At 42.4% G+C, this 24,558-nt stretch overlaps 1 protein-coding gene across 1 annotated transcript; it reads right to left on the bottom strand.

Annotated features, from left to right (window-relative positions):
- Positions 1 to 1,505: 1,505 nt before the first annotated feature.
- itih5 (inter-alpha-trypsin inhibitor heavy chain 5) lies at positions 1,506 to 24,291 on the bottom strand. Its single transcript, XM_038276701.1, has 14 exons — positions 24,020 to 24,291; positions 23,901 to 23,945; positions 21,790 to 21,953; positions 18,555 to 18,656; positions 16,404 to 16,633; positions 15,985 to 16,154; positions 15,753 to 15,869; positions 12,076 to 12,247; positions 11,671 to 11,983; positions 9,542 to 10,197; positions 8,492 to 8,545; positions 5,616 to 5,732; positions 3,816 to 4,193; positions 1,506 to 1,944 (listed from the first exon to the last, which is right to left on the bottom strand). The coding sequence occupies exons 1-14, from the start codon at positions 24,104 to 24,106 to the stop codon at positions 1,685 to 1,687; spliced, it is 2,865 nt and encodes a 954-aa protein (XP_038132629.1). The 5' UTR covers positions 24,107 to 24,291; the 3' UTR covers positions 1,506 to 1,684.
- Between the last annotated feature and the right edge of the window lie 267 nt (positions 24,292 to 24,558).

Raw genomic sequence — 24,558 nt, forward strand, 5'->3', positions numbered from 1 at the left:
AGAACTTATTAACCAGATGATAGAAAACAGAACTAGAACAGTCAGAACTTATTAACCAGATGATAGAAAACAGAACTAGAACAGTCAGAACTTATTAACCAGAGGATAGAAAACAGAAGTAGAACAGTCAGAACTTATTAACCAGAGGATAGAAAACAGAACTAGAACAGTCAGAACTTATTAACCAGAGGATAGAAAACAGAAGTAGAACAGTCAGAACTTATTAACCAGAGGATAGAAAACAGAAGTAGAACAGTCAGAACTTATTAACCAGAGGATAGAAAACAGAACTAGAACAGTCAGAACTTATTAACCAGATGATAATAATCAGCAATGATGGATCATAGCATCTCCACCATGAGGGCGGTTCTGCTTTCAGATCTCTGGATTCTGAAACATGAAGAAAGGGTGAAACTAAAATGTTTTGTTTTGTGGTCTTTGAATGTCTTCATCAGCTCTGGACCTGAACCGGACCTGTTCTGTCTTCGTCTCTCAGGTCCTGCTGACGGATGAGACGGACTCAGAAGATGTGGAGGAGCAGCAGTCCTCGGGTGGAGCACTGAGACCCAGCTGGGTGGCGCTGTAAACGGTTCTGCTGCTGCTGAATGTCCTGATCTGTATCGTGATGATCGTCGGATCTTAAACGCATCACCTGGTCTCGTGTCTCCTGAACTGATCGAGGCTCTGGCCTCTTCTTGTGACTGAATCAGCAGGTTCTCCTCTGGATCTGGAGAACCTCCGGAACCAAAGATCCACCGGGTCTGAAAACGGTTCATAAAACCCTCTGATCCGCAGCAGAACCGTCTGAACGAAGCTGCTTCATGTTTGCACTATTGAACGTTCCTTCACCTTTAAATTAAAGCTGTTCTGGTTCTGGAACAGAATCGTGTTTCTCTAACTTTACCTGCTGGGAACTTTCTGGACCTGCTTGGTTCTTCAGTTCTGGGTCCAGCTGGGCGGGTGAAGCCACACGGCTGCTGCAGATCGTCATCAGATCTAAACCAATCTATGCTTATGTCTTCCTAAACCTTAAAAAGAATTATTAGATTGAAATAAACTTTTTTATCATTGCATTTTATTTCATATTATTTATAATTATTATCTATTGTTTTATGTCTGAGGTACTTTATTTTATTAAGGTTCTTTATACTGAGATCCAGTCTGTGTTCAGTACAGTGGAGAACTTCCTGTTCCTGTCATTTTCTACCTGATTGCATTTTTTAAGAAACCAAATTTTGGAAGGAGTGACGCCGGAGGCAGCTGAGGGTCTGATGATGGCGCCAATTAGCCGCTCTGCTATATAGGCGATCAATACCGGAGCTGTGCTTGGCTGCCCAGTTTCTGAGGGAGAGCAGCCGGAGCACACCTGTGTGGGCGGGGCCTGCAGCCCTGTGACCTGCAGCTGATGACAGGGGAGCTGTGAGGAAGACCAGGCTGGGTAGTGAATCCTGTGATAAACAGGTGTGTGTTTGGAGGGGGGGGGTTTCATTCCTCAGAAGCAGGCCTGGATTTAAACTCTTTATTCATTTTAACATGTAGAGTAATAAACATTAGATAAAAAAAACATATTTCATTAGAAATTGTAAAAAATTCTGTAGCGACTTGCAGCCATTAACTTCTATTCTGCTAAATAGAAAGTAAAATAAAAAAATATTCATTAATGCCCTGCTGGGGGAGGTAATTTTCAGGTGTTTCTGGTTCCCACAGGCCAGGCTTCTGTATCAAACATGTGGGAAGCCACATAGTCCTCGTACCGTCCGTCTATCAGCTTCTCTGCGTTGTGTCGGGCAAACCAGCAGTCCACATTCTGCTTCCCGCCATTGATCCTCCTGCTTTTAGGAACCACCGGCACTGATCGGTCCTTGACCTCCAGAAACACAGAGGGGGGGTCGTCGCGGTGGGCTGGACGCTGCTCCACTCCCACTTCCTCATGCAGGAACTGACCTGGTATTGGGGGCAAATAGAAGTTGTTTTAATCTCAGGGTTTATGTTCCTGCAGCTTTATGATTTTTCTAACAAAACTGAAATGATTCTTAGTTTCTACTGTTATTTACTTATGAGGAAAGTCGGTCATAGGAAGCAACTTACAGTCTTGCTGCAGTTTTGCTTCCGCAAGACTGGATTTTATTAAACATTTCAATGAGAAAATATCTTAGCTGATAGATGGACATCCATTTAATATAAATGATCAATCGGTTCTGGAGGATGAAAATAACAGGTTTTATAAACAGGCTAATGTTAAAGATGGTGACACATTATAGATAGACGTAGATGCCTTATTAAACGCTGGCCGACATGCTTGGAGGGCGGCCATCTTGGATCGGTCCACATTTCAGATAGCTGCTGTCAGAATGAATAGGGGGCGCCTTAGATCTCAATTTAATCCCATGAAAGACGAGTCAGAGATAACATTACAATAATCTCTTATATGTCACAACCCCTTAAAGGAATAGTACACCCAAAACATGATTAGCCTTCATTTTCTACTCACCCCCATGCTGACCAACACTCTGGAGTACTTTTTTGATATCTCAGATGCATCTGGAGATCTGGGAGGCTTCTTGCTGTCTGCTGACATTCAAATAAAGGAGGTCTGTGGCGCCCGAGGCAGAAAGGTCCATAAAAGTCCACAAAAAACGTGTCAATATTCCTCCATACTGCTCGTCCAATGTATTCCAAGTGTCCTGAGTGGGTAGCGTCCAGAATTTACTCGAAACGAAGTCATTTAGAATGTTTTTAGAGCATAAACAGTAGTGTATAGGATTTCCTAAAAGCGCACACATGCGAGTTCACGAGGCTACGGAAGCCGGCAGACCAAACCAGATGAAAGTGCGCATTCAGCGTCTGCTCTGCCGATAATGCAAGCGTAGAAGAAGAAATGTGCTGTTTACCTGTGCAAAGAAAGAAACAACGAAAGAAATATGTCTGAGGACTTCAGTGTTGAGGAAGAGCATGAGTTCTTTGCCGAGCTGAATGCGCACTTTCATCTGGTTTGGTCTGCCGCGGTTTCCGTAGCGCCGTGAACGCGCTTTCAGGAAATCCTATACACTACTGTTTATGCTCTAAAAACATTCTAAATGACTTCGTTTCGAGTAAATTCTGGATGCTACCCACTCAGGACACTTGGAATACATTGGACGAGCAGTATGGAGGAATATTGACACGTTTTTTGTGGACTTTTATGGACCTTTCTGCCTCGGGCACCGTAGACCTCCATTATTTGAATGTCAGCAGACAGCAAGAAGCCTCCCAGATCTCCAGATGCATTTGAGATATCAAAAAAGTACTCCAGAGTGTTGTTCAGCATGGGGGTGAGTAGAAAATGAAGGCTAATCATGTTTTGGGTGTACTATTCCTTTAAAAGACCAAAACAAATGTTAAAATTACATTTATGTTCAATTAAACATATTTATTCAGATTAAAAACTATTTAAACTGAACTCAAACTGGATGAGATAAATGCAAAGTTATATATTTTGCAAATGAATATTAATATGTTAACACAAATTTTTATATTAATTTAGGATTTATGTTTAACCATCTTGAAAAGATTGAGTTTTTAAGGTTGGGAAAGATGGCTAGACTCTCTCCAGCACTACCATCCATGTTTACTTCTGTAAACACAGAGAATGCTTGCTTGTGATGTCATTACGTCCTTTACTGCACATACTGGAAACATGCGTTGTGTGTATTAAGAATGAATAAAACGGCAACGCAAAAAGATCGGAATGAACTTAGACTTAAAGAACTGAGCTGCAGCCGTATGATTGGCTGGTTCCCACTGGAGGAAGAGGGCGGTTCTTTGCTGCTACGTACCTAGCAGACCATGGCAGTTGTGTGAAAGCCCCGTGCTGTTGGCGATGTAGAACCCCAGGTGGTCTTTCTGGTAGAGGGCGGGGTTTTTATACTGATGCAGCAAGATGACGAAGCTGATGTTTCCTCCCACCGTCACCGTCACATTAGAGCTTGCTGATATAGCTACAGACAGCGCCCCGCTGTCCACGGCCACCGTGGTGTGACAGGGCAGGACCAAGCGGTCCCGGCCGTCCAGGATCACCTTCTTTGGCGTCACTTCAATATAGGCGCGTCTCGGATGGTCCACCACAACCAAGATGCTGCTGAAGTATGTCCGCTGCTGCTTGTGGCTCCCCGGTGGAGCCGGAGCGCCTGTTAGCTTACCGTTAACTGTCACACCTAAACACACAGAAACAGTCACCGACATATCCACCCAGAAATGGAACCAAACATGGAGAATCAGCATTTAGTTCCTATGCTTCACTGATCTGCAACAAACTCCCAAAAGACTGTCAAATTGATCAAAGCCTTTTCTTTGAAGTTAAAGTTTAAAAGAAATTTGTTTAGAGCTGCCTTTGATTGTTGAAGTTAAACTATTAACTGTTTAAGTTTATTAGTTTAAGGTTCTGGCCCAAATGTTTGATTTCTTTTGCTACCCGTTTTTATCATGGTTTTATCTTAATTTGCTTTTATTTTCATTCTATTTTATTGTTTAATTCAAGTAAAGTAAACTTTTAAGGCTAGGCTTAAAACTTTCCTTTTTGATAAAGCTTATAATTAGAGTGGCTCAGGTTATCCTGAGCTATCTCTATAGTTATGCTGCTATAGGCTTAGACTGCTGGAGGACATAGGGACCCCTTTTTCATCATTCTGCTTCATTCTATCTCTATTCTCCCACTCTGCAGAATCTGTTAGTTCAATCTCTAACGTTATAGTAGCTTCGTCTCATCTGTTCCTGTTTGGCTGTGACTCCATCCTGGAGAGAAATATCAGCTGTGCTGCTGCCATCAACACCTTTGTTTCTAGATGTTGGAGATCGGCCTGTTTTCCAGTGTAGTCCTGTTTCTCTGACTGTGACTGGATGTGCTCTCTTCATCCTCTGGCTCGGAGCTCGTCTACCTGGCTGTGATTTTCCTGGATGGGGCCGCCTTTTACAGCTGCTTTTTCTATCTCTGCTTCTGTCTCCTTGAACCCCAGTGGGCCTCAGCAGATGGCCGCTCACACTGAGCCTGGTTCTGCTGGAGGTTTCTAAAGGTTAAAAGGGAGTATTTCCTCTCCACTGTCGCTACAAGCATGCTTAGTGTGAGGGATTGCTGAAGAGTCAATGAGTCGATCCAATCAACTGGTTTTCCTTAGATAGAAAACTTTGAATCAATCTGACTGGATGATCTGGTAAACTATAAAGTGCCTTGAGATGACATGCGATGTGAATTGGTGCTATAGAAATAAACTGAATTAAATAGAATTAAAACAGTCTTTTTACTGAACTGTGCCATAGAAGTATACATATTCCCTTGAAATGCCAATGCATCACTTTTTAAACCCCTGGAGCTTGATACAGCCCTCCGTATCGTAGATGAAGGGGTCTAACCTAACCCACTTGGACTCATCTCATGGAAGACAAACATCAATGCTTGGGTAGAATAAAAAAAGAGGCATAAACCAATGAAACAGAAGTTTAAAAACTTGTTTTTCCCTGATGTCTTTCCATCCACCTGTCTTCTAAAGTGAGTCCTAAAACATCAGAGGCTCAGAAAAAACATTTCCTCCAGGTATGGATATTGAGGTTTCTGTTCTCGTTAGCAGGTTAATGAGGCTCACCTGAATATTTGTGGTCAGAAACCAGACGGAGGACATCCCCCGGCTCGCCATTGATGTTAAAGCACACGGTTAGGTTATTGAGAGGAAACTCCACCACAAAGTGAGGGTCACCATCAGCTAGGAGAAAGCAGCAGAAAGTTGAGCTTGACCCAGTAAACCTGCTCAGTCTGATACATGTTAGACAGGACTTTCAGCAAGGATTGGAATCCCTGAATCAGACATTTCAAATGTTTGGACATGCAGACCAGATAATATGGATTATATGGTAAATTTCCACTTAGCTGGTCTCCCATTACGGTTATGTTATCAAATGGATTTAAGTCTCTAAATGATTAATGGGAATCCTTCTGTTTCCATGGTGTTTTTAATAATCACCTGTTACAGCGTTTTTTACAGGATAGTAAGAGGTGCTAAATGTTTCACCACTCCTCAAATACACAGTGCCATGCCAAAGTATTCAAACACTTTACTACATTTCAGGCTTAAAAAAATAAAGACATGAAATTGTAATTCTTTGCGAAGAATCAAAAACAAGTGGGACACACTCATGAAGTGGAACGAAATGTACTGGATACTTTAAACTTTTTTTAACAAATAAAAAACGAAATAGTGGGGCGTGCAAAATGAATCAGCTCCTTTACTTTCAGAGCAGAAAACTCTCCAGAAGATAAATACAATCCACCTGTTTGTACTCAGGTCTCTGTATAAATGCATTTGCTCTGTAATCGTCTCAGAGGTCTGTTTAAAGCGCAGAGAGAATCATGAAGAACAAGGGCAAATATTTAAATCTGTCGATGTGCAGAACTGGATGATACAAATCCAAAGCAACTTGTCCCACATGTTGTTGATTCTTCACAAAAAATTATAATTTTACATCTTTATGTTAGAAGCATGAAACGTGGCAAACTGTCAAAAGGTTCAAGAATGCTGAATATTTTAGCAAATGCTTTAGCAGGAAACTCTTTGTTCCATTAATGCTGAATTTACTGTTTCTTTTAACTCTAAAATCTGTATAAAATGATTTTATTCAGGCGGGACCTGAGATGACGGTAATAGACTGGATTCGTTCTGCTGAACTGCTGTTTGCAAAGCGCAGCGTTAGACCTGCCCATTATGTTGAAAATAAGCTGAACTGAAATGAACTAAAAAATGAATGAAACATTTAAGTTTTTGAAGTTCAATAGAAATCATCACTGGTTCTCCTCAGCTGACTCCATTAGGGAGCAGCAGAACATCTTCACTGCATCACAGACAAAAGCTTTGAATGCGTTAGAAAGGTTAAGTCAAGTCATATTGTTGTTTTCTAGTGGTGGTAAAGACAGCTCTGGGATGACGGTTTGAAAACCACTTCCATGTTTCACACAGCTGATATCAACTGACAGCAGATCACCAGCCATTCTTTTTGCAGGTAAAAAGCATATTAAAATCCCCAAATAAGACTAATAATTAAGAAGAATTGATTTAACACTAATTAACTTTCATGATGTTTATGTCAAAAGCTGATCACAGGAAAGCAACTCTGGGAAAGAAAATTACCTAAATAAAATGAAGGGAGGAAAAAACATGAATGCTGGAATAAAATGGCAGACAACAGGCGGTGTCTTTATGAGACAAAAATAGGAACAGATACAATAAAAATTCAATAACAAGGATAAATATCAATTTATTTTAATTTGGCTGATAGTGTTTTCACATTCATTTCTTGTATTGTGACTGTTTTATAGATTGATTGGGGTGAATTTGTTCTGTGGACAGATATATTATTTAAATAGTTTTGATCAAGGGTTAGCATTAAGGGCCTGAGCCGTCAACACAGTATGCTACAGTAGCAGCCATTCAAAATGGCCCTTCTACGGAAGAGGATTAGGGCCACTGGAGAAAAAAAAGTTAACTGATTTTAAAATTTTATTTCAGTTTAGTAATCTCAGAATTCTGACTTTTTTTTCCCAGAATTCTGACTTTAATTTTAGAATTCTGAGAAAATTCTGAGATTAAAGTCGGAATTCTGGGGAAAAAAGTCAGAATTCTGGGGTGGGGGGTGGGGAGTCGGAATTCTGGGAAAAAAGTCGGAATTCTGGGGGGAAAAGTCGGAATTCTGGGGGAAAAAGTCGGAATTCTGACTTTTTCCGCATACTGAACTGAAATAAAATTTAAAAATCAGTTAATTTTTCTTTTTTTCCCCCAGTGGCCCTAATCCTCTTCCGTACCCTTCCCAGTCAAACGCCAGCCGAATGGAATAGCAGCCTACTTTCCTCCAACTCGCAGCAAAATCCCCTCCAACTTCCAGCCACTGGAGTGACCTCCGCTTGCATATTTTTTTACTCTGACTCCCCCCTTTCACTGAATTACAGGGTCTGACCAGGAGATGGCGCTTCTCTTTACTTCTTAATGTCCACAAATCATGACATAAAGAATATTTTAGTACAAATATGGATGTTTAAAAAGGAATTGAAGGGGGACCAGCCAAGGTCCCATCAAGGAAAGTTGAGTAATTTGTATGGCTGCTACTGTATGTGACTTCAACCCTACCTTAAATCAGCATGTCCATAGAGTAGAAGTTCCTTTAATTTAGATGTTTTGTTCAGAACCTCTGAGCTGTTTTGGATCCAGCTAAAAGGACCAATGAGATCACAGAGCAGTGCTAATGACAGGGCTATTAGCTCCCATTGTCTGCCTCTTTTGTAAAACACACAAACATCAAGAATCTCCAAGCAGCACTCAGGGCTTCAATTAGACCTTTTTCAGGTCTCAGAAGGATCACCAGACTACCTAAATTACAGGCCTCCCACAGATTAAGATGCACGGCAGCAGTGCTGTCTTCAGATGAACTCTTCTTGATGCAGTGAAACACGCTGAATGAAGCATGCAGGACTTACCCGATGTTTTAGAGATGGTGATGGACTTCTTCACTGGTCTCCTTTCAACTTTTTCTGCAGAAAATTAAAACAAAGGCAGGGAGGAATAAAGGGTACAAACATATGAGAATATGCACATGATGGTAGATCTACAGAAGAATTAATGAATGAAATCAGATGTCGAAGTTGGATATTTTGTTTTCCTTTTATTAATATTCTTTTCATTGAGATTGGCTGACAAGTTGTGATTTTTAAAAATGACCAAAAAACTGACTTTTTTTTATTCCAATGTTACTCAGAAGAACTCAGAACTCAGAAGTTGATCCCTTACTATTTATTATTTAATCATTTGGATTAATACTGAAAAAACAACCTTCATAACCTGTGAATCCTTCATCTGTGCTCTGTCTGGTCTGGTAGACGAAACCTTTTAATAGTCTAGCTGCAAGGAGGCCAATAGACGCCAGTCTAGTCCAGGGGACAGGATGCCAGTTTGACAAGAACTAAATAATAACCAAGGCTTTTACCAACCTTGATAAACCCCGCTAAAAGAAGTATTAAATATGAAAATAAAAGTGGGCTAAGGATCACACTTTGAGGAACACCGCATGTTCAAGAAGCTACAAAAACCCTCATCAGAGAAACCTCCGACTTTTTAACGGGAGGAAATCAGTTTAACTCAAATCACAGAAGGATGTTTTTAGATTCTAACAAATTAACATCTGATTCTGGAGTGTTTTGTTCATTTTTCACTCTTGCCTAAATAAAAGGAAGGCTTCACTGAAGGATCCTGAACCTGAAACAACTTTCAGTAAAACATGAAGACATTTTTAAGGAGGATTGCTTTTCAAAGTTTGTTTTAATAATACATCTATAGGTTGTCCGAACAGAGAAGTATCTGGGATAATTCACCAGCCTTCCTTTGGGTAAGATTGGATTGTCCTAAAGGTGGAGCTGTTCTCTAATGTTCTCCTCTGTAAATCACTAAGTTTTCTGGATAAAAAAGACGGTTAGTTTGATCTGAGGTTTTCATTAGTTTCAGAAAAAAGGAACCTTGGTGCAAAGCTTCACCTATTTTGTTGCTCAGAGATGAAATCTGGCCCGCCAGCTTCTGGTCCAGCTTCTGTGGCTGTTCATCATCTGTGTCAGCCAGCAGCTCATTGGTTGGTGCGGCAGCCTCATCAGCAGCTGTTGCCATGGTGCCGTCAGCCAGAACCTGGGGCTGCTCCACCACCATTTTGGTGAGCGGAGTGAGGAAGTGGTAGGTCAGAGACAGGTTGGTGGTCTCTTGGGTGTGCTTCTCCCTGTCCCTGCTGGTGTGGCTGCGGAGCCGCGATCGGAGGCCGTCCTTGACGCTCAGGAATCCCAAAACTCGTTCTGTGAAGTTTTCAGCAACCGAAGTCCCCAATTTCTGGGTGACCCATGACCCGAGGCCCCTGGCTCCAGCTTCCACTGCAGCAGTTGCTGCCTTCACGTGTTTCTGCGTTTCTATCTGCAGGCGCCGCAGCGGCACGTCCGTCTCCAGCGTGATGACCCTGTCGTTGTTGGTGGCAGTAACCTGAACATGAAGGGATTCTGCACTGTGGTCTGCCAGCTTTCCAGCCACAACAATCTCGGAGCCGTTGAAGTAGTTGGTGAAAAGATTCTGAGTGACGTAACTGACAGAGTTCTCAGTGTAGTTGATCCTGATGTCGGACAGAAGAGGCGTTCCGATCTCATTGTAGAACCTAGAAAGGAAACCCCACAAACACGCCCGTTTATCTCCGGTTTGTGGGACAGATTATAGTATGAACATAAAGCCTGGTTACAGTTATCTCTGATTCAGATCCATCTACATCAGCAATGTCCAAACTTTGCAAGAAAAAAATTCCATAAAACTCCAGGGTAGTGCTGTCAGGGACAACAAAGTTGAAATGATTATGGATGTAATCTATGTTATTCTTTTTCGTTTTTCCTCTAAGGTTTGCAACATTTGAAAGAAACCGGCAAAGTGACTGATATAGATAAGGGATCAATGGTTCTCTGCTGATCCGCAGCACAAATAAGACAAAATAACCATCCTTTTTACTATTGAATTGCATTAAATCGTCTGGGATCACAAACTGTTTTCACTCCATCCCTGAATCCTGCTTTAGGGCCTCACAAGATCCTCCCAAGGGCCATAAATGGCCCCCTGCCCCAAACTTTGGCTCCCACCTGGCAGGTATCAAGTCACATGGCAGCTGTGCAATGGAAACCCCCCCATATTTATCGTCCTGGCTGGTAAAAATGTTCAAAAACGCCTCAAAATAGACAAAAGTTTAGAAATAAATCCAACTTTGATTTACTTTCTAGATTTTTCTTTACACAGTTTTTATTACCATACATTGTCTCTGTTTCTTTGGGGAGTAAATAAGGTGGGACACAATGGGCAGCCAAGTGTGGGACATCATCTTCTATCAGAGGTCACCAAGCTCTAGAGCAACCATCAGATTCCAACTACAAGCTAAGAACTGTACTTTGGCCAGAAATCTCCGTCAGAGCTGGACTTTGGACTCAACAGCAGCGGATCTTCCAGGAAGGAGGGCTACGATAGGCTGGATGTCCTATCAGAACCGTGTCTTTGCTTCTGGGAATTAGTCCGGTTTCAGCTTATCGACTGGGGAACTCATGGCTAACAGAGGTTAATGTTACAGAGGCTGGATACCACCAGCCAGGACATAGCCATAGGTTCTCCTGATTCTGCAGCATGTTTGTTTGGGGTAGGTAGGTGTGCATGAACCTGTACCATGGAGGGTGTCCTATTGCTGTTTTCACAGCTCAGTAAACCTCCTCAGCTCTTAATAAGCCTGTTTCTTCAAGCCGGACCGGCTCTGTTATCACAGTCTATCCGTTAACCAGTCAGGTTTCACATCCAGACACATTCCTGTGCGGCTGAACAAACACCTCTGAGAATGAGAGGAGGGGCTGAAAGCAGGGGATCAGAGAGACACAGTCTCCTGCTGCAGGTATTATTGTTGTCAGCACCACCATCAGGCTCCCCTTTAGCTTGGTGGGGGATGGATGGCATGTTGGAGGTGGAGCGGAGAGGAAGCGAGGTCAGCTAATTGTCTAATAAAAGGCTCAGCATGCTGAGGGAGCCTCAAATGGATCAGAACACAGTAGATGGATAACTAGCACAGAGATGCCAGGAAGCTATCTAAAGGATATCTCTGCCGTACCCTTTGAGCATAGCGCTGGCATCGGCTTCCTCACTGATGCGTCTCATCATCCCGCAGTTCTCCAGAGACATGCGCTCCAGAAGCCTGTAATCCACATCGTTTCCAATTCCGATGGTGAAGATGCAGAACTTTTCCCCCACAGCGGAGCGAGTGCTTCCCAAGATGAAGGCGGACTCTGTCTCTCCGATCGTAGGCCGCCCATCAGTGAGGAAGATGATGAGGGAGACGCTGTTTGGGCCGGCGGTTGCAGGGTCTGAGAGGTAACCCCGAAGTAGGGAGGAACCGGCCTGGATGGCTCCATCAATGTTTGTCCCTAATAGGGAGGATCTAAAGGTTAATTATCAAACATTGCAGGAGATCTAAACCCCCGCAGAGCCCGAGAATGTATAGATGATGATCTCTCACCCCCGTTGGGTATCAAGGTGTAAATAAACTTCTTGGCATCTCTAATGGTTAGGGGGGTCACTGGGACAAGATGATTCGGCTGCCAAACTTTGATTTTATTGGAGAAGCTGATGAAGTTGAAATGATCAGCAGATCTCAGATCCTTGAGGATGGTGAACAGAGCGTCTTTTGTCTGCAGACATCACAGAAATGCGAGATTACTCTAGATTAGGTTTGTTAGATTACTTTAACAAACCAGAAACAGCACTTTACCTGCCACCACTTTACTGTAAGATACTGTACATGATAAAAGGAAACCTCTCCTTTATGTTGTGTATGTCTGGATGGACTGTATAAACCTTTGTACATCTTCTGTTTGTTTATAAGATCCAATGTCAAAAGTGAATTAATAAAGTTCTAATCTATTCTATGAGCGTTAAGTTTCTTGTCAACTTTATTATCTCTAAGGGATGATTTTGTTGTGTAGACAGCAGTAAAAAACAAAAAAATTACAACCACACAATTAATAAAAGATCACATCACATTGTGGACCTGGAATTAAGTGAAATATTAGCAGCAGGGAAAACGGATGTTAGTTTGTCTCACAATATGATCTGAATTGGGCTTATCATTGTAGGAAATGTTTGTTTCTTGCTCAGATTAATAAAAAGAGTATTTTATGTGTTTTTTTTTTTTACTGAAGATGAGGAATGAAAATGTAACTGTTAGTACTCCAGTCTGTGTGGTCTGTGTTTTTGTGTGTTTGTCTTCCTTCCTCCACCAGGCGGCGCCTAGTTCTGATTCTCCTCCTCACACATCTGCAAGGGGTTTCCTCGTTAACGGAGTGTTCTTAAGCTGCTGACTGCCACTACCTCGATGCCAGAGTGTTTGCCAGTTTTGGGTACTCTAGCCAAGCTGAGTTTTGCTGAGTCAAACTGAGTTTTTGTCAACCTGAGTCTTAAGGTTGTTATTTTTGTTTTTTGCCTCACAGTAGGAAGTCATCCTGCCAACTGGATTTTCGGACCTTCTCTCCCTGGAAGGATTTACTGAGCTTCAAACTGAGCTGGGGATACAAACCGGAGATTTGGATCCACTTTTTCCCCGAGGAATCGTTGGAGTTTCACACTGAGCAAGGGATTCATCTGCACCGCAGTCTGTTCAAGTACCGCAGGAAATCTGAGTGGCAGTCAGTCATCTCCGTTCATCTACAAGCAACCGCATTCTGGGTAACCCTGTCCGCCCTCCACCGTGTGAGACAAACACCGGAACACATTCCTCACCTACTGGAGTCTAAGAGTCAACCAATTCTCTGGAAACGTGAGTCTGCCTACCGTTCCTCCTCTTTAAGTTCGAGAATCAATTTTCCCACTGAACCTGAACTAACCGCAGTGTCTTCCCCTCACCTTTCAGTTCCGGTTGAGCTGTGTTCAGAGCAACATTGGAATCTCCTCAAAACTTCTCAATAAACCTGTTAAACTTTTTCCCTTGTCTCTCTGGATTGGTTTATCTGCAGGTGGGTCCGAGCTCTTGATAAAATCATGACAGTAACATAAACCAAGCTAATCAACAAAAAGTAAGACCGACCATTGGCTGCAGCTGGGATGAGTAAATAGACTCAGATAAAATTAAACAGAATGATTGAAAACTGCTTGTAAGGCACTAATCTGGTTCAGTGGTTCTTTAGGGATCAACAAATGTTTATCTGAAGATATTTTTAGAACTTATTGATGACCTTTAGTTCATATCTTCAGATAGTTAGTTATTGTACGTAGAGTTATATGTTTTTTTTGCTGTTTTATGGTTGTGATTTATGAGCATACACTTCCAGGCTTAGGTCTACTTTTCCACCACTCAGTTTGGAAATATGAAAATTTCTCATTATAAAAATTAAGAGGCAGTAAAAGGAAAACTGAATGAGTCAAGATCTGCATGATCTGAGAATGATGGAGGAATAGAGATAACCACCTGTTCAATGTTCATTTATGAGGTTTTCTTTACTTTTAGCTCCAAATATTGTGGCTATTAGTCTTTTAAGTATTCAATCAGGTGAGATAACAACAATAATAATAATAATCATAAGATTGTATGTATTTGGAAGGGATTTTGATTGTATGATGTCCGTGTTTTAGATTAGTGTAATACTGATAGAAGATGACAGGAAGAAGATTAGAAGACTGGTAGAAAGATTGAATGAGAGAGGAGGAAAATAGGAACACAGATGGAAAGATTATTGGGAGAGAACGAGGAAAAAAAATCTACTAAGAAGACAGCTAGAAAGAAAAGAATGCGGAGAGGGAAGAAGACAGAAAAGACTGAATGACCAGATGACACTAATAAACACTATCGATTAACTAATTTTATTAATCTAGCATGCTTAATGTGAGGGATTGCCTTCGTGTCAATGAGTCGATGCAATAAACTGGTTTTCCTTAGATACAAAACTTTTAATCAATTTGAAGGTATGATCAAGTGAATTGAAAAGTGCCTTGAGATGACGTGTTGTGAAGTAGCTTTATTTTAATAAACTGAAGTGAATTAAATGAACTTATAATGAGAGAAAAAAACTGACAGATGTATGAAAGGTAAAACAAGCTTTACTCTGTGGAATAATATGGTTATAATCTGCACTGACCATAAAACTGGACTGTTACAAAGAAGGTGAAAGGAAATCCCAGCCTGCTCCTTCTCCCTCCCAGCACTCTACTCTGAGTGTGTGTGTGTGTGTGTGTGCGGGGGTGGGGGGGCTCAGCTGAAACCATCCATTGTCAAGCCACACCAAAACACACTTGGTTCTCCTCCCACGCCTCACTCCGGTCTCCTGACTGATGGGAGGGCACATCAAGGGGTTGAGGACGTTGTTGTCCACAAAGTTCCATCACCACATAGATTCTGACCTTCTTCACTCAATGCTCGGCTCTCTGCTGGAATTTTCCACTCTGCCTTGTTGCTTTCAATATGTTTTCCAAGTTTCTGAGCTCTTTTGGGAGCTGCATGAGTCGTATAAAAGAAAGGTTGACGGATTACAAAGACTAGCCTTCCCGGGTGGGAGGGCGGAGCTGTTGTGCAATACATCCTGTCAAGTGCAGCTATTAGAAAAGGCCTCCTATAATCAGATTTCATGAATGACTTCATATCTGCTGCTCTTAATCCAAGATTCTTCTAGTAATTTTACTCAAGTTCTTTCAACAAGAATTTTAGTAAGAAATGATTTCCTCAGCTGACTTTGAAACCAACAGATGTTCAGCGAGCAGCTCATGCTCCACATTTTCATCTTAAACCTGAATTTTATTTAGATGTTTGATTTAGAAAACTACCTGCCAGATCTCTGGGCTGGACCCTGTCTAATGCTTGGACCAAAGGCTGAAAGTCTGAGGGCCAAAATGTTGCAGCTGATATAAAATTGGTTCGATTATCCAGAGTTGGTTTCTTGACTTTATTCCAGTTTTCTCTATCCTGTTCCTTAATTTACTGCTATAGTTATAAAAGATTTCCAGGACAGAGTTTCTGGAAAACTATTCTCTGTGTTGTCAGAGATCCATCTCAGCCTACACTCGTCCTGTTTAGTCTCAGGGGATCTTCTGCTAGACGTCATTCCAAGAAATCAATAGGAACCAGAATGTCAAACAGTTTGTATTTCTCCAATAAACCAAACATCAGCATTAAAGGAGGGTTAGAACTATCCAGGTGTGCCTCCTTACCTGCCTCATCTTCTTCCCCATCATTGAGGCGCTGGTGTCAATCACAAACACAACGTTCTTGGGCACAGCAGGCAGATCTTTGGGAGCAAAGTAGTGGACGAAGTGTCCATTTAAAACCTGGAAACAGAAGAATGCAAAGTGAGGCTGGTTGGAGGCAAAAGGGGCCCTGGAGGAGGGAAACTTGGACATGTATGTAAAATAGAATACGCGTGTTTGACATGGCAGCTGTCACCTGGACGTCACCGATGCCTGCATCTCGTTGGACATCATAGCAGATCACGAAATCTCCCATGATGCCACTGGTGGAGATCTGGGCCTGTTGGATGATGCTGGGGCTGAAGGTGATCCTCCAGACATTCTTCTCGTTCTTTACTGCAGTTGTGATGGGAACCTCAGGTTTGGCTGGACCATAAAGACAGGGAGTGTGTCACAGTTCTGGATTAAAGCAGAACCCTTTAATAAACCAGCTGGTCTGGGCTTTGATGTTCGTCTGGACTGGAGACAGAATCTGTGATTTGTGTCGCTAACTGAGAGAATTACATTTTGCTTCCTGGCGAAGGTAGCACTTCTTGTGTTTCTTTGAACTCTGTGTCCTTATTTTGGTCTGACCTCTGATAGATGTACAATAAGTAGAATGCACTATCTACAAACCTGTCCTCTTTCCATTCTGGAGGGGCAGAACCTCCAGGTCCACGATGGGTACATGGTCAACGACGGTGACGTCCAGGCTGAGGCGGCTTACCAACTGCAGAGGTCTGAGGCTGGTGATGTGTTCGTAGCTTCCCAGCCGCCGCTGTAGAAGCTCTTCATACATCAGCAGGAAAACAGCCTGATTCCGGCCCGGTATGTTAGCCACCGTCCTGAATACCTCCGGCTCTGAGCTGGAGAATTAAAGATTAAGACAAAACATCCCTTATGCTCCATGAAGATTGTCACAACCTCAATTTTCAAATGTTTTTTTATCTACATGAAGATCTCTGAGAAGAATTCCTAGACAATGCTTTGACCTGACAAAGGTAAAGAGCATTTCTGGATCTTGATCATCAACAAGCCTTCAGCTGATCCAAAATGCTGCAGCCAGAGTTTTGATGAAAATGAAAAAGAGAGATCATATCTCTCCTATCCTGCCTTCTCTTCTGCCTTCTCTTTTTGATAAAGCTTATAGTTAGAGTGGCTCAGGTTATCCTGAGCTATCTCTATAGTTATGCTGCTATAGGCTTAGACTGCTGGAGGACATAGGGACCCCTATTTCATCCTTCTGCTTCATTCTATCTCTATTCTCCCACTCTGCAGAATCTGTTAGTTTAATCTCTAACGTTCTGCTCTCTCTGCTTTTTCTCATTGTAGCTTCATCTGGTCTGGTCCTGTTTGGCTGTGACTCCATCCTGGAGAGAAATATCAGCTGTGCTGCTGCCATCAACACCTTTGTTTATAGATGTTTGAGCTCGGTCTGTTTTTCAGTGTAGTCCTGTTTCTCTGACTGTGACTGGATGGATGTGCTCTCTTCATCCTCTGACATGGGAGCTGGCCGTCTTATACAGTTGCCTTTTGTATCTCAGCTTCTGTCTCCTTGAGCATGGGCTTTTGGTTTGGTTGGACAAGGACTGGATAGCCTCTGTTCCTGCACTACCGCCCACAGAAGGCCTGAGGGTCATGTTCGTAGACTTCCTCAGGTCCAGTGAAACAAACACCAACCCGACCTTCTCAGCAAGTCTGCAAGTGTAAAGATCTGGTCCTGTGTCTCCTCCTGGATCAAGATTCTGATTGTTTCCTACAATAAGTCGTCAGAAAGGCTTAGAAACTGGAATACCCTCATACATCCTGTCCCTTGCATCAACAGGGTGCTCCCAGTCATCAGTCATTATACAGAGGAGTGGCAACTACAGTGAACATATAGAAATGTATCCATTCCTGATGCCCTGGGGCTGGAACAAACAAAGAAGACCTAAAGACCAGCTGACCTTACAGAGCTTAGAGCTCCATTATGAAGAAAAGGAGCTTCTTCTCCACGCTCAAAGGACACAGCTAGACTTGGCTTAGCTTTCATTTCATGATGCCTCTTTGGCATCATGCCCATCATGATGCCCCCTCCCATGGATGTATTAGTCTATCCCTCTGGGTAAAGTCCGTGGAAAAGATCCAGAAACTGCTGCGATTGCTTTACATCCCTTGACCTCTGAAAGCGGAAGTTGATGAAGGTTTTAATTTTGAGATTTTAAGATCTGGAATAGAAGCAGAATCCTGATGGGAGGGTTTTCAGTCAGTGGTTCTTGTACTTCCAATCACACCTTGTGTTACACTGCCTATGGGGGTGAAGGCTTTTTACAGCAACTATGGTTTCAAAGCTCCCGCAGATCCTTGGCTGGTCATGGATCATTTGAAAACCTCGAACCAAAGAAGGATTCATTCTGAGGATTGACTTAGGAGGTTTTCATAGTAACAAAGTTGGACTTTACATCCCATTTAAACAGTCCTCACATTGTTTCCATGGCAGCTGGAGCTGATATGATGTCATTTCTTCCATATCTGTCTGTGGGAGTCAGAGGTTTCTGTGATGGCTCGGATCCAAGCAGAATGCCTGCTGACCGTCAAACACATGATTTCTATACTTCTATCGGCTAACCCAGACCCTAACTTTAAACTTAATACAGACCTTAGTCCCAAACCTAACCGCAACCCAGGAGTAGAAGCTCTCCGTGTGGGAACAGATAACTGGTCCCAACAAGTCCTGGGAAATGGGCCACATGCTCCCTAAAACGGGCCATCCAACCATCCACACTCAGCCTTTAGGGATTTTCATACCTCTGGTCGCTTAACTTCCTGCTCTTGGATTTGCCGTTCCCCAGTTTGCCCATCTTCTCCTTTGGCCTGACTTCACTCTGGTAGACACGCCCTCCGATGATCCTGGTAGAAGGGGGTCAAAGGTCAGGCTTTAGAATGCCACCCATATTCATTACTACTATTGTCAGAGATTAACTTGGATTTTAATGGACAAAGGAGGCCAACATGCTGTCAGGGTCTATTTAGAGGCCTCCATGCTCCACATGAATGAACAGATCTGCTCTCGTTGTGTTACCAGTCTTATAGAAATCAACCCTTTCTCCTCCCCCTCCTAAAATCTCCATGGTAACTGAGCCAAGAGGTGCAACTGAGCCACTAGGTCCCGTTTTGGATCACAGATTTCAGGCTCGGACTGGGAACGATTTTTGGCCCTGGCACTTTTTCATCAACACTGGCCGATTTATGGAAGTCTAGGTCTACAACATAAGCCAGAGTGTTGTCAAAAACACCAACATAAAACAATACAATATAGAGGCAGACCGGCAGTTCTTCAAGAATGAATATATTAAAAGCTCAGTGGTGTCTAAGTATTTACTCCCAGTCTAGGTGGCATGTTGGCAATGAAATGGAATAATGTAAACAGATGCAAAACCCCATCGTGCACCACAACATCCATCCATCCATTTTCTAACATGCTTACTTCCAAGCGGGGTACCGCACCTCTCGTCAATGGGCGAGAGGTGGGGTACCCCCTGGACGGGTTGCAAGTCCATCGCAGAGTAACACAGAGACAAACAGGACTAACAACCATTAATGCACACACTCACACCTAAGGAGAATCTAGAGAAGCCAATTAACCTAATAGTCAGGTTTTTTGACTGTGTGAGGAAGCCGGAGTACCCGGAGAGAACCAACGCATGTTTAGGGAGAACAAGCAAACTCCATGCAGAATCGAATCGTACCCAGAACCTTCTTGCCGCAAGGCAGCAGCGCTACCTACTGCACCACTGAGCAGCCGCACCACAACATATTTGCAAAATATTCAAGGATAAAGTCACCAAATATAACAGGAACATAGTAGTTTGGTGTAAAGAAAGCATTTTAGTTTTACTATAATTTAGCTTGTTGCAAGGACTTTACAGTTTGAAGAAATAGAAAATGACACCATATGCCAACCGTCACAAGGATGTACATGACAAGGAAGGGCTAAATAAACTTCATGCATCATTTAGTTGGTTAACATTGTATTACTTCTTGAACTCCTTGAGTTATTTACTGTGACAGGTAGGTGCTTCGGCCGGGGAGTAAGTTTTGGGGCCGGTATGATATAGGGAGTAAATTTACATCGGGTAAATGCCCGATATCACAGATTACCAGCCTGACAGATTTCTAGGAATTAACAGGATGAATTCTTTTTAACTTCCTTCTAATGTGCAGAGGTGTCAAGTAAAGAAGTACAAATACTATGCTACTGTACTTAAGTACACTTTTTAGGTATCTATACTTTACTCCATTACCTATTTTTCTTCCTACTTCTAAGTTATACTCATTAGATTTTCACACAAGTATCTGTACTTTCTATTCCTTACATTTTTAAAACAAACGTTACTCGTTACTCTTGGCTTCGGTTTAATGTTTATAAATATTTATTTCCCGTCATGTGCTCCATCCAATGCAGATCATTGGCTCCATCCACATCTAGTGAAAACTAGTGTCATTAGATGAGTCATATAACGCAAACACTCATTGGTTAGCTAAAGGAAATCATCAGAACCAAGCAGGTGTTCTTCAAACTGCAGACGTGAATTGTCTATGCCATGCTACAATGTGGGATTCAGAAAAAGATGTTGAAATGTCTGAAAGGTCGGACACAGGCGAGAGCGTATCTGGAGACAGAGACCAACAAGACCTCCCTCATCCTTGGCTCTATCTCAAAGAATTTTTAGAAACAGTCGAAAAATTGAGCTTTCAATTCATATAGCGGCATCTGGCTGTTTATTTTAAAGGTTACTTTATACTTTTATACTTTAGTAGTTTTTGGAGCACATACTTTTTCACTTTTACTTTAGTAAAGAGGTCAAGTTGATACTTCAACTTTTACCAGAGTGTTTTTAAACTGCAGTATCTATACTTCTACTTAAGTAACAAATGTGTGAACTTTTGACACCACTGCTAATGTGAAATGAATCTAGATCCAGCTGCTGGTGTGTAATTACAGATTAAGTTGTCCTATAACTGTTGCTGAAGATTCTAAGTCATCCAGGTCATAGTCATGCAAAAAAAAAAAAACAGTTTAAAACAAACCACTGGACTTTGTTTTCCAAGTTTGAAGACGTTTGGCTTCCCAAACAGAAAGCTTTCTCAATTCAAAGGTGGTTTGAAAGGAAAGCATTTTCAATAAGAGAGAAAAAGCAACCTTAAACAGAGGGGGGTGGACTCAGGTTTCAGCTCATAACCTACTGTAGAATGCATCGCTAGAGTTGATTCCTTCCCGGTATCATCTCAATCCTCATCGCCATGCAGGTGGTCAAAACATCACTCCCATAAGCCAGGTCAATATCGATCCTAATGACTCCCCATTGCAGAGGCATGGGCCGGTTTCAGGTTAATTTGCAGTCAAACAACGACCTCAACAACTCCCCTTTACTAAGGAGTGGACCTGTTTTTGGTTCAATCTGCATGTTTTCTAAGCCCTAACAAGGATTATATTGGGCTATACTATATAAAGCCTGGAGCTCAATGCTAATCCAGACATTTTTAATTGAGAATGCTTCCTGGATGGGAAGCGAAAAGTCTTCAATGTTGGAAAACAAAGTCCAGTGGTTTGTTTTTAACTTTTTTTTCCTATTATTATTGTTCTAGATCCTCATAACTGGTAGATTTGGGAGATTCTGAGTTGATTTCCATGGCTTCCCTTTGAAAAAGAAGCTAAACCATAAAAGTTAAAGAAATCTGACTTTTCATAAACATGAAAAAATCCTCCTTCAGCTCCCAAAGAGCTCAGGCCAGCATTAGGCCAGAGGCAGAACCAGGCCAAGAATGCAGTCATCCCTCCCTCGCTTCCCCAGGCACACCCTGCACATCATGCAGTGATGATGGCGTAAAGGATTGGAAATGAGAGGAAGAGCAGCACATTCTGAAAACCTGTTTCTCTGATCAGGCCTCTAACTGGACACCAAGGTTAAAACTCTGATGTTTTTCTCCATTTTCTCTCTACATTCGATCTTTATGTGAAGCTAATGTGTTCTGCTCATACATGGTGAAGTTGGAGATAAAAGCCCCAGTGGGGATCCTAAACTGGAAGGTGCCTTCAGCAGCAGCAGCGTGTCGGTTCAGCATGGAGCAGTACACGGCGGTGAAAGCGTAGCGGGAGATGATGGTGGTCTTGATGGACAGCTCTTGGATGTAAGGCTTATTCTCCTGAAAGAGAAAAACATGAGAATGCCCCCAGCAAGGAACCAGTTCATTCATTAACTGGGATTTGATGACAGACCAGGACAAAGCAGCTCTTAACTGGGACTTGGAAAGACGCAGATTAGTGGTTTTCAACATTTCTGCAAATGAAACTCCCTGTCAGCGCTCTGTGGCTCCTCCTTCCTCTGCAGCTGTTTTGTCTGAGTCAGACTGGACATTGAGGGCATCAAGGATCATCAGGCCTACATTTTTTTTCACAGATTCTCAATAAGATTTAGGACTGGACTTTGACTAGGCCATTCTAAGCCATGTTTGTCAGGGTTCTGCCTTCTGTTTAAGTTTATTTTTAGTTTCTTTTTTATCTGTAGTTGTTTTCTAGCAGTGATTAGTTCTTCAGTTACTTTCAGTTTGCCCCTTGTGCTTGTTTCCTTTCCCCTTGGCTTCCTTCTTGTTAGTTCCACTCACACCTCCTTCATATTCAGCTCGTTTGCCCTTCCTCTGTTCTGTTCCCCATATATACACCACCTCTGCAGTCACTTAGTGATGGTTTCATGTTGTTTTTTTGCTCCGTCGTTTCCTGGCTCCTCATCAGTGTTTTCCCTGATGTTGTCTTAGATTTTGTTTTTTTGTATTTTTGCCTCAGTTGCCTACGAATCCTATATTAAATCTACAAAACTTACATCTGCCTCCCCATCTCTGCATTTGGGTCCTCAAAATCACCCAACCCTGACACTGCTGGATAATCAGACTGGCTCTCCTGCTAGAAGCTGAACCTCCAGCCCAGTCTCAGTTCTAACCTTTCTGTTCCTGCTGAAGCAAAGCCTTCCCCACACCCGGATGCTCAGGGGGATTTACTATTAAGCAATTCCAGCCCCCCCTTCAGTGTCCACCACATTGGATCAGTCCATTTGCTGCACATAGATCGATCAAAAACAGACAGCAGCCAACCATTTGAAAACAGTTTGAAAAGCAGTGTTGCCAACTTAGCACTTTTGTCGACTTTTCAGACCCCTCTAGCACTTTTATTTTTTATAAAGCGCCTAGTGCAAATCTTGCGACTTTTTTCTGCTACTGCAGACTTTGGAGACAACATCTAAAAGCAGCGAACTCTGCTCTCCAGAGCAAGTAGATTGGTAACTGCTCTCCTCTATCTTGTCTGCTGTCATGATTCATGCAGCTATTATTTCATCCAAATGAAAAATGGAGAACAGAGAAGCAGATCATGGCTTGTCTACAGTGAAAAGAAGGACTGGGTTATTTACTTTGGCCTTTTTGGAAACACAGGAAGGAGCAATCAGCTAAGTGAGCTTAGTGCTTGGAAAAAATCTTTCATTCCTTTAGAGACAGCATGAAAAGTCAGCTGAGTAGGCTACAAAACATAGAGAGGAAAAAAAGAAGAAAAGGGACAAGAAGAGAGGGACACAACCTAGAACAGATAATGGATGTCTATTCTATAAAAATTCTATATCAATATAATGGGTGTGTTTTATGTGTTGTCTTCTCAGTTCAGAGGCCCCCAACCTGTCTCTGCCTAGGGCCCCACATTTCCTAAATCCGCCCCTGCCAGCAGGTCTGCTGTTACAGACTCTTTTGCCAACAGTGACAAACATCTACAAGAGTTAACACAACTTTTCATTTCCATGTGGATCCATATAGTTTTCCATCATATTCTTTAATGTTTTCAAACATCTGGAGAGTTTAGATTACTATGGCAACACCTTAGATCTTACTTATTAAAACAAACAAACACAAAGAGGAAGATCAGCAGTGCTGAGCCCATCATCTCCATGATTTCTCAGCTGCACATGTTAGAGGTTCTGCTGTCTGGAGCGGATCTCCTGCGCGTCACGCCCAAATGCGCGCAAGTTTGGATCAATCCCCCTCCTGCTCTAGAATAAACGCTTTATAACAATCCGCTGTTTTCTTTAATGTGAGCAGAAGGTGAGGACCTACCTTCGTCAGAATGGTTTTCACCTGCCGAGGGATCCTGCGAGGCGCCTGCAGAGACAAACATGCAGCATAAGGAATCCTAAAGAGCCCGCAGAGCGCCTCTCCAACCTGCTCATCCTTACTGTCTCATGGTCCGGGTCCTCCTCCAGCTGGGCCTGGTTCTGGAAGCTCGGACCGAAGCTGAGCAGCAGAAGCAGCAGCAGCAGCATCTTTCAGCCTGTCTGCAGTTATAGTTGTTAGTAGTGCGCCATAACGTTCCCAGTCCAGATATGAGCGCGCAGGAGGCTGAGCAGGGGGAGAAAATCCGCCCACAGACCGGAGGCTCATCCTCAGGGAGAGTCACTTTAAACCAGAAAGAAACTCTCCGCTTTCTCCTCCTGGTCAACATCCTGCAGTAAAAACCCTGAACTCTTTCTCCACGAAAACTTCATTATTTTCTCAGCTTTTTAATTTTCCAAAAATCTTCATGTGCTATTTTTTTCACCAGGGGGCATCAGAAAACAACATGGAACAAAGACTAAAGCCTATGTACGGAAGAGGATTAGGGCCACTGGAAAAAAAAAGAAAAAAAAGTTAACTGATTTTTACATTTTATTTCAGTTTAGTATGGGGAAAAAAAGTCAGAATTCTGACTTTAATCTCAGAATTCTGACTTTAATCT

The sequence above is a fragment of the Cyprinodon tularosa genome, unplaced genomic scaffold (assembly GCF_016077235.1).
Source record: "Cyprinodon tularosa strain WSP-4 unplaced genomic scaffold, ASM1607723v1 ctg1261, whole genome shotgun sequence".
NCBI lineage: Eukaryota > Metazoa > Chordata > Actinopteri > Cyprinodontiformes > Cyprinodontidae > Cyprinodon > Cyprinodon tularosa.